Source organism: Octopus bimaculoides, chromosome 1 (assembly GCF_046866305.1).
Source record: "Octopus bimaculoides isolate indiv1 chromosome 1, ASM4686630v1, whole genome shotgun sequence".
NCBI lineage: Eukaryota > Metazoa > Mollusca > Cephalopoda > Octopoda > Octopodidae > Octopus > Octopus bimaculoides.
The window spans coordinates 22,313,748-22,324,365 of NC_142928.1; the positions used below are offsets into that span (position 1 = coordinate 22,313,748).

At 36.1% G+C, this 10,618-nt stretch overlaps 1 protein-coding gene across 2 annotated transcripts in view; it reads left to right on the forward strand.

Moving 5' to 3' along the window:
• The window catches only part of LOC106878075 (sushi, von Willebrand factor type A, EGF and pentraxin domain-containing protein 1), a 163,008-nt gene that overhangs the window by 95,232 nt on the left and 57,158 nt on the right, over positions 1 to 10,618 (forward strand). For both annotated transcript variants that reach the window (XR_016241142.1, XM_089349371.1), the window contains exons 3-8: positions 91 to 240; positions 3,045 to 3,200; positions 3,330 to 3,548; positions 4,692 to 4,883; positions 6,046 to 6,237; positions 8,149 to 8,397. Coding sequence is in view for 1 of the 2 variants with exons in the window: in XM_089349371.1 (XP_089205497.1) it covers positions 91 to 240; positions 3,045 to 3,200; positions 3,330 to 3,548; positions 4,692 to 4,883; positions 6,046 to 6,237; positions 8,149 to 8,397 (1,158 nt within the window). In the remaining variant the exon portion in view is untranslated. The remainder of the gene's footprint in view (positions 1 to 90; positions 241 to 3,044; positions 3,201 to 3,329; positions 3,549 to 4,691; positions 4,884 to 6,045; positions 6,238 to 8,148; positions 8,398 to 10,618) is intronic.

Below are 10,618 nucleotides of genomic sequence, written 5' to 3' on the forward strand. Positions count from 1 at the left end.
AGAAAATTTGTCCAGCTCGTGTTAGTATGGAAAAGCAAATATAAAATGAAGATGTGCATGAAAATGAGAAATTAAATTTTTTCATTTCAGGCAGCCAGAAAGAAATCTGGGAAGTTGCAAACAGGAATTTCTGTAGCGAAAAATGTTCTAAGAATGCTGTGTGTTCGTGTGGAACAAGGGTTGGTCAATACCAGTGCATCTGTAATGCTGGATATGAAGGTGATGGTATCACATGTAAATGTAAGTATTTTATCATATAATGAATATTTTAATTTCTTATCTTTATATTTTGTATTCTCCAGTCCTTACTATGGTATCAATCACTGTGGGTGTCACATCACTATCTTACTACTTCCATTGCTTGTTCTCTCCTAGTTACAAAGTTTATTACTGTCTTTATTGATAGCCAAAATGCACGAGAAAACTTCTACACAGTTACTTGCTACACTCAAAATTGCAGTAAAGTCTCTCTTGACTGACACCCTACCATCTTAGAGAAATATGGTGTGACTACATGATTAAGAAGTCTGCTTCAAAGCTATGTTTGTTTCAGATTCATTCTTATTGTATACCCCTAAGGCAAGTATCATCTAAGGAGTTAGGTTGACCAATGCTATATGAGTGAAATTCAGGAAATGGAAACTATGGATGTCGTGTGGAGCCAATATTCCTGTTGTTAGATGGTACATATAAATTGTTACCCTGTTTAACACACCATCAGGCCCTTGGGTACCTTTAGTGAAGCGTTTTTTGTTGTAAGCTTTGGAGCTAAGTCTCCAATCTGAAAATACTTTTTCTCTGGTTTTACGGACACTTCAAAAGGTCATTGGCACTGTTTTCCTTCTTTTGGTTGAAGTCACATGACATTAAAAAAAAAAAAAAGAATTACAGTAGACATTGCAAGCCCCGAAGTACAAAAGGATGTGATAGCCTTAGCTTAAATATTTTTGATCATAAAACTGTTTCACCAGGAGTGACTTGTGGCTAAACAGTAAGAAATAGAACTACATAGGTGTTTGTGCATGAGTGTGTGTGCATATGCATGTATGAATGAGTACATATGTGTGAATTTGTGTGTGTGTGTGTGTGTGTGTGTACATATGTGTGGGCAAAAAGCATCAATTTTATGAGTCAGTGAGTTACTGATGTCATAGTTGCATATATAGATAACATCCTGTTATTTTCCCTTTAAAGATAATACTGTATTTGTTGAGTGACATTTGACCATTACCATATTAGGCAAGTCATACAATCAAAAAGTGCTTTTCTTATTAGCTAAGTTATAGGAAATTATTATCTACAGTTCTTCCTTTTAATGAGTGGCTCTACATTGAACTTCTTAACCTTTTATACGTTCATACACTATACCAACCTTTAACTGTTGAAGTAAATCTGTCTCAATCCATTAGATTGGAGTTTATCCCACTTTCTAAGGCATTTAAACAACTGAGAATATTAGGGCTTTCCTCTGAACAAGAGCCTTGTCTGTTGCTTCTTTGACTCATAGCTGTAGCTGATACTTGTTTTAAGTGAATTGAAACAATGTGATATGAAGGGCTTTACTCAAGTAATCAACAAACCTCTTGATCTAAGGACCAAACTCACCACCTGATCCCTTGGTAATTGCATGACCTTGCCTCCAATACCTAAAGCCCTACAGCATACCTTCATTTTACTCTTGAAACCTGATATTAAATTATACAAACGGTAATAACTACAGTTCTAGAGAGGAATGTTTGTGGGGAAGTGTTTAGTACATGATTTTAGAGTTGAGAGAAATTAGAGACAGTAAGAAGAAGAGTAGTGAATGCATTATGTGATCCTTTGTAGAGATGGTCACAGTAATAAGCACGTTTGCTGGAGCCCACACAGTACATTCTGAGGTGGTTATTGGTGCATAAACATTTGATAGACATTCAAAGAGACACTTTTCCTTTTTTGGATGTCCGTATATATAGCTGAGCTATATTTCACATAAAATTATGCCTTATGTAATCATCATCATCATCATTTAACGTCTGTTTTCCATGCTGGCATGGGTTGGATGATTTTACTGGGTTGGCACACTGGAAGACTGCGCCAGGATCCAGTCTGATTTGGCATGGTTTTCTATGGCTGGATGCGCTTCCTAATGTCAACCACTCCGAGAGTGTAATGGGTGCCTTTACATGCCACCGGCACAACGATGATTTTGCTTGGCTTGATGGGTCTTCTTCTCAAGCATGATATAATGCCAAAGGTCTTGGTCATTGTCTTTGTGAGGCCCAACACTCAAAAGGAGCTTGACCATTTTGCTTCCTTGAGGCCCCAACACTTGAAAGGAACTCAGCCACCTTGTCTCCTTGAGGCCCAACACTCAAAAGGAACTCAGCCACTATCCTCCGTGAAGCCCAATACTCGAAAGGAGCTCACTCACTTTGCCTCCACGAGGCCCATTGATTTCAAATTTTGGTGCAAGGCCAGCAATTTTGGGGAGGTGGTATGATGATTACATCGACCCCATTGCTCAACTGGTACTTACTTTATCAACTCTGAAAGGATGAAAGGTAAAGTTGATCTTGGTGGTGTTTGAACTTAGAATGTAAGCATTTTCTCCAGTGTGCCAACAATTCTGCCACTTTGCTGTCTTTATGTCTTATGTAATACTGATTTCAAATTTTGGCATAAGGCCAGAAATTTTGGAGGCTGATAAAATAACTGCTACTTATTTTATTGACCCTGAAAAATAAAAGCAAATTTGACCTTGAACTTAGAATTTAAAGATGGATGAAATGCTGCTAAGCATTTTGTCTGATATCTTAACAATTGAGTCAGCTTGCAACCCTGATGCCTTATGCAATATTAGTAACTATTTGACATTAAAAAATTATCTAGCCCAAAAGAGGAAGCCTGACTATGTTATAAATGAGTAATGGAATTTATATATGTGTGTACTTTCAAATTTATTTTTGCCATGAATTAATTTTAATTGCTTCAATTGTAATTATAATAAACCTCCAAAGACAAATAATTCCCATTATTGGGTATTACCGTTTGTTTTGCAGTGTGTCCAAAAGGATTCTTCAAAAAATCATTAAGTCCTGGAAAATGTCAACCATGTCCTCACAATTCCACTACCTTCAAAGAAGGTGCTGAAATTATTACAGAATGTATTTGTCATCCAGCATACTACCGAGAAAGTCCAAATGATATCTGCAAATGTAAGTTCTTATGTATCACACTTCCGTCTTTTGATGTAAAATCAAATACACAAACCATTTTTACATTCATTGTGATTTTCTGTTGAAAGAAAATAGGTTCTAAATGTTGGTATTATTTTCTGATTTCAGTACATTATTGTGAGAAACTGGAAGATATCAAACATGGCTACAGTTTTCATGTTGAGGGAGCCATAAAAGATGAAGTACCAAACACAAATATTACTTGTAAAAACACTCCTAAAGATTCCTGCCATTATCAGTGTGATGTTGGTTACAGACTAGATTCTAATCCAGTGTTAATATGTGAACCCAATGGAACTTGGTCCGGTACAGTTCCAAAATGTAGAGGTAGGTGCAGATATTTGTTGTCTGCTTACAACTTTGAATTGTCATCCTATCTCGTATATGATCTGACTTTGATGAATTTTCATGGTGTGTGTAACTGTATATGTGTGTAGATACAGATATAGCCATGTTGTTAAGGAGATTGCTCTTTAAGCATGCAGTTCTTGGGTTGATTCCATTGCATGACACTTTGGACAAGTGTATTGTGCAAATCTATTGTAATCCTGTGAGTGAAATTTGATGGAAATTTGGTTGGCAGAAAACCCATTTTGTCATCATTTAAAGTCTGTTTTTCATGCTGGCAATAAAAAATTAAATAAATGACAAGGGAACAAGAAATTATGTAATGAAGTTCAATAGCTTAAAACATCTTCAGAAATCTAAAGTTTTGTATATTTGATTGGTTGACCTTGACAACACTGATAATATTGTCGTTGGTGTTGTTGTTGTTGTTTCACTTCAGGCTGTCCCAGCTTGAGTTACCTTAGAATCAAAGGCATTCTATTTGTGAATCCCACCTATTTGTATATCAAAGGTTAACTACATTACCCACTGTGTCATTTACTATGTAAGATGGTAGGAAGGTGACAGTGAGTTGGAGAATCATTAGACTATTGGAGAAAATGTCTGGCAGAATTTGTTCTTGATCTTTATAACCTAAGTTCAAATCTTATGGGGGCTAACTTTGGCTTTCAACTCTCTGGGGTTAATAGAAAAACCTATCAGTCATGTACTGGGATTGATGTAATCATCTCTCCCCCTCCTTGAAGTTCTGGTCCAGTGCCTCAGTAAGAAATTTCTAAGATAATGAGATGTGAATCAAGGGGAATGTGGCTGTTAATTCTTGCAGGTTAGGTGACCATGTAAAGGCAGTTTCCATGGCTAGTATTACTGACTATTTTATCAGAAAGTATGAGCAATGTGTGTGTTACAGATAATTAGTTGCAAAAACTGTAGTTGTTGTCACACCTCTAAAAATAAATATTGTTTATCGAGACTAAAACTTAAATCAATATAGCATAACAACAAATATATTGATCTAATAAAAATGTAAATCAACTATTTTAATATTTTTTTCTCTTATATGGTTTCAACTATTTCGTAACCTTTTATTTCATATAAATTTATTTTCATTATTTCTCATAGTTGTTGATTGTAAAACATTGACTGAAATTGGTGAAGATGTTGAAAATGGAAACATTGAATATCCCAACAAGACCACTACATATGGCTCGTATGTAAAGGTAAGCTGCCGATCTGGTTGGCAAGCATTTGGAGACAAAATACGAAAGTGTAACAACCATGGTGTATGGTCTGGCACTCGTACCTGGTGTGTTGGTAAGTTATGCTTCTAATTAGCTTCATTTCTTCATCAACAGCTTTAATTTTTTTGTTGCATCTTGAGAGGTTTCCTTGCGCCAATAGTAAACATACATATTCGCTCAGTTTCACTTATTTTTATTAGTCAACTGGTTAACTGTTTAATCAATTTGCTAATTTATTGTTTGATTAATCATTCAGTCAATCAATCAAACATTGACATACCCTCTCTGCTCCATGTCTGGTCTCAAGAATTTTTCAAACATATCATTGATTTTCCTTCTCTTTTTATCACCTTGCAATGGTTTGAACCAAACAGAACAGTAGAATATCTCTATGTATTCTACAGGGTGTCCACAAGGTCTGGGTACATGGAGTAAATAAAATCATAACATAAACAATTGAATATAAGAAATAATAATTTCTTAAAGTTTGTGTTAATCTTCACGGAGGTACATGGAGTAAATAAAATCATAACATAAACAATCAAATATAAGAAATAATAATTTCTTAAAGTATGTGTTAATCCCCATGTACCCAGACTTTGTGGACACCCTGTAGTTCCGTGACATTTCATGTGTTATGTTTATGACTTCTTGTAAACTGTTTTATTTCACTTTTCCTAAATTTGGGAAGAATTCATACAAAATTCCCCACCTGAACCAAGATAAACTTGTAGCTGCCTTCACTTTCAAACTTCTGTTAGTTCTACATCATCAAAGTCATCATTTTAACGTTCAATTTTCCATAGATTTCACAATGAAATATATATTTTTGGAAACAATGTAACGTGTAAAGGCATGTGGCCTAGTGGTTAGGCTGTTGCACTCACAATCATAAGATTGTGGTTTCAATTCTTGGATTGAGCAATGTGCTGTGTTCTTGAGAAAAAATACTTCATTTCATATTGCTCCTGCCCACTCAACTGTAAATGCATTCCATCAATAGCTGGGAAGTTAACTCTGTGACGGACTGGTGTCCCATTCAGCCTTATGAGTCCTTAGAATGCAAGACAGACCCTAACTTAATAATGAAATTATCAATTTTATTCCTACTACAGGTCTGACTGATCATGATAATAATATCGATTCTTCATGTAAATATTGTACTGTAACAATATTTTCTAATAAATGTCATAAACTTCTTAAATTTCATTTGAATTGTTTGTATACTTTTTCAGAAGCAAAATGTAAGCCTTTATCGTCTATTAATGGAGGTTCACTTAAACCTCATGACTGTTCCAAAAGAAATAGCAACCCAGGAGCAATATGCAGATATACGTGTAAAAGGGGATACAAATTAATTGGACCTTCTCAGAGGAAATGTGGTAATCATGGAGAATGGAATGACACCAAAGAAACTGAATGCATTGGTAAGATTGTCTTGTAATCATTTCCCTTTTGCATAAATTGTTAATAAGGCTCAGATATGGCTGAGTGGATATAGAATTCACTTTGTTATCTTATGGCCTTGAGTTCTATCTCACAGCATGTCACCTTGGAAAAGTGTCTTCTCCAGCAGCAGCCCTTTTATGACCAATGTCTTGTGAATAATATAAATACTAGCTGGCCCTGTGCCATCAAAAATAACAGCTAATTGAAGTGTTTTACATATAAATATGGATGGTAAATCCAATTAATACACTTGTCAATGTTATCTAGTGGTTGTCTTTTGAGATGGTTGTCTAGTGGTTGACATTGATCATCGTTTGTTACTGAAAGAACGCTGGTTCACGCATGCAAACATTCATATACTTCCCTTGTACATGCGCACACATACAGACATATACTCACACAGAGACGAAATGCTGTAACTTTCATGATCTAGTCCAGCAATTTCATACTTCTGTTATAACTTCTATCTAAAGCGTCTCTTTTACCCTTGCAGTAGTAGCTGACTATAATGCTGCTACACCAGTCACTGAAGATGACACCTTTCTGCATAATTTGATTAATTATATGGGTGACTATACCATATGAAGCTAAGTACTATATGATAGAGTAAATACACAAATTTCTTAATAGAAAAGAGCACAAAATAATCTGTGAACTGTTTCCTGGTCTGTTTTTCTGCTATTTTAGCTACTGGTTCACTTGAACATTGCTGGTGAAGAATATACTATAAACGATTAAATATATAATGACTGCTGCCAGATGTAAGAAGGCCACTTCACAAACATGTTAAACTATTAATGTTTATGGTTTTATGAAAAAATTATGTAAAGGTTAAAAGATCACGAAGCAATTTTCTGTTTACTATTACTAAACTATTTTTTTTTTACATTGTCCTAATTAAGTTGCATTGAAATTGCCAGCATGATCTCAATAAGATCCACTGCATTTTAGATGCAAGCATGGCTGTGTGGTTCAGAAGCTTATTTTGCAACCATGTGATTTCAGGTTCAATCCCACTGCGTGGCACCTTGGCCAAGTGTCTACAACTATATCCTCAAACTGACCAATACTTTGTGAGGCAGTCTGGTAGACAGAAACCATGTGAAAGCCCATCATATATATAAAAGTGTGTGTGTGTGTGTGTGTGCGTGTGTATGCATGAATGTGTGTGCATGTGTATGTGTGTGAATATGTGTACACGTATGTGTGTGTGTGTCTTTGTGTTTGTCCCCACCATCTCTTGACAACTGGTTTTGGTTTGCTTATGTCCCATTAACTTAGCAGTTTAGCAAAATCATCATCATCATCATCATCGTCGTTTACCGTCTGCTTTCCATGCTAGCATGGGTTGGACGATTTGAGTGAGGACTGATGGTCCAGGTGGCGACACCAGGCTCCAATTTGATTTGGCAGAGTTTCTACAGCTGGATGTCCTACAGCTGGATGTCCAACCACTCCGAGAGTGTAGTGGGTGTTTTACATGCCACCGGCATGAGGGCCAGTTAGGTGGTACTGGCGACAGCCATGCTTGAAATGGTGTATTTTACGTGCCACCTGCACAGGAGTCAGTCCAGCGGCACTGGCAACGATCTCGCTCGAAAATAGACCAATAAAATAAGTTCCAAACTTTTAAAAAATAAATACTGGGGTCGATTTGTTCAACTAAACCCTTCAAAGTGGTGCTTCAAGATGGCTGCAATCCAATGACTGAAACATGTAAAAAATAAAAAAATAAAATGGATAACAACTTAGAACTATTTGGAGATGTTAGGGTTTAAAATGTCATGAATCCTTCTGCTTCTTCATCTAAAGAGGGAAAATAGGGAGCAAAGAAATGAATTAATACCTTTTGCATGAAATAATAATATTTCTGTTGTTTATTTCTTCAGATGTTGAACTTCCAAAATTTAAGTGCCCAGCAGACATGACCGTTCCTGCAAGAAACCAGGGTTATGCTATTGTCCATATAAATACCGCAAACCTTGAAATGAGCGACAATTCTGAATATGTAAAATTAACATACAGTGGCCTTACTGAAAATCCTGCAAAACTTAAACTGGGCTTCCACCAAATTGAATTCGTTGCCAAAGACAGAGCTGGAAATAAAGTTACCTGTATACAGCGTATACATGTTCTACGTAAGTCTTATATATCCATAGAACTTTTACCTACTAATACCTTTTTGTAAAACATGAAATATTTTCTGGACATTTCTACATCTTCTTGCTCTTCACTTATACAAGTATTATAGCTGATAATGGGTGGTAGTGTTACATTTGAGGTACTGCTAAGAGTGTGTTAGGGTGTTATTAAGGTGGCATTGTTACAGTATTAGGTGGTGATTTCATAGAAGCTAATATTTCAATCAGGAAATAATACACCTGTGATTCTTAAGGAGGGATAAGATGAATTAACTCTTGCACATCAAATAAATTTTGGCACAAATATTTCTTTGTCCCTTAAGCTTTGAATGATATTCCAGACTCTATTAGTAAAAAATTTCAACTGATGTAGGAAGAAATTGTGGTGTATGCGAGTGATTAGTAGTAAACGGCTTACCTCATCTTCCTTCCACCGCACGAGCCTGTCCTGTGGTATCCTGTCCTCGCGCCTGGCCTGATCCGAAGAACGCTAGAAATAGCAGCTTCCTATCCCTCACCTGGACGATCGCCTCACAAATCTTCGCGTTGCAATGACCCTGCTCGAAAAGAGCATGAAATCCCAATCGTGGCTCCCTCCACCCCTCTTCCTCTTCCGGTCAGCTCCCAGTTCCGGTCAGCTCCCAGTTCCGGTCAGCTCCCAGTTCCGGTCAGCTCTCAGTTCCGGTCAGCTCCCAGTTCCGGTCAGCTCCCAGTTCCGGTCAGCTCCTGGTTCCAGTCAGCGGTCAACTCCCCAGTCGCTGACGTCATACCAAAGAAATGACACAAATGGTGCTAGGTGTAGTTTTTGAATAATGAAAGAAATTAAACCAGTTTGTTTCCCTATGTGATGTCATTGTTTAATTAATATCATTATACTATGTTTTATATGCTGATTTATGCTATTTAACTTGGCTGCTAAGTTACTGTCAGGGCTTTTGTATTCAGTTCAATAAAGTTTCTGCAAGTATGGCTTTACTTGGACAAACATTGTATGGCATAACAATTATATTATTATTTATATCATTTATTATATTGATGTTTATGTTATCAGTTATATTGGTGGTTATATTGATAGCTATATTATTGCTGTGAAGACATGTAGCTGTGTGGTAATTACAAAATTAGGATTATTAATAAGCATTAAATGATTACAGCATGGAAGACACATGGTAGCCATTCAAAAACACACAAAACTGTTAACTTCACTATAACATTTGTTATTTGATATCAAAATTTGTGTTGCACCAACTGCAACCTGATCTTTGATGCAGTTTGATGCCAAATAATAGGTGTTTAACTGAAGTTAACAATGTTTCTGTGTTTTTGAATGACTAACAACTTCCACACTGTAAATGTTTTAGTTTCAACATGCAGTCCTGGATCGAATCACTTTCCTGGCAAGTCCACCTTTAAAATATAAATATTGGTTTCAAATTTTGGTACAAGGCCAGCAATTGTAGGGGGGGGATGCAAGTTGATTACACCAACTCCAGTGCTTAACTGGCACTTATTTTATTGAACATGAAAAGATAAAAGGTAAAGTTGATCTCGGCTGCATTTGAACTTGGAATATAAATTCGAAGAAAAGCTGCTGAACATCTTTGCCAGTGCAATAATGATTCTGCCAGCTTGCTGCCCTTTGAAACATAATATTGGTTTTAAATTTTGGCACAAGGCCAGCAACTTTGTGAGGGGAGGGGTAAGTTGATTACATTAACCCCAGTACTCAGCTGGTACTTACTTTATTGACCCTGAAAGGATGAAAAGTAATGTCAAATTCCACAGAATTTTAACCTTTGAAATATAATATTAAATATGAGACAAAATACTGACTATCTTTAAACACGTGCTAAGTAACAAATAGCCATGTATCTTAGAACAATTCCATCAAAGTTTAGGACGTTTTACTTTTATTATCAATAATGTTTCTTTTCAGCCATCTTTTCCTTCAGCTTACAATAAGTTTTTTAAACAAACCCCGACATTTAATTTGCATTTATTTTCAGGGCTATGTTGTTGAATAAACTGAGACTATGTTGCCATTCAGCAGTTTTATTATCAAACTATCCTCCTTTTTGTTTTTTTAATAAGAGAACAATTCAGCTTGACTAGCAGAGAAAAAATAAATGTAGTGAGGAAAGAGATGATCTTGATAAGAACTGACTGACTGTATGAGAAAAAACAAACTGTGAAAGTTTCTCAAGTAGAGGTCTGCGTT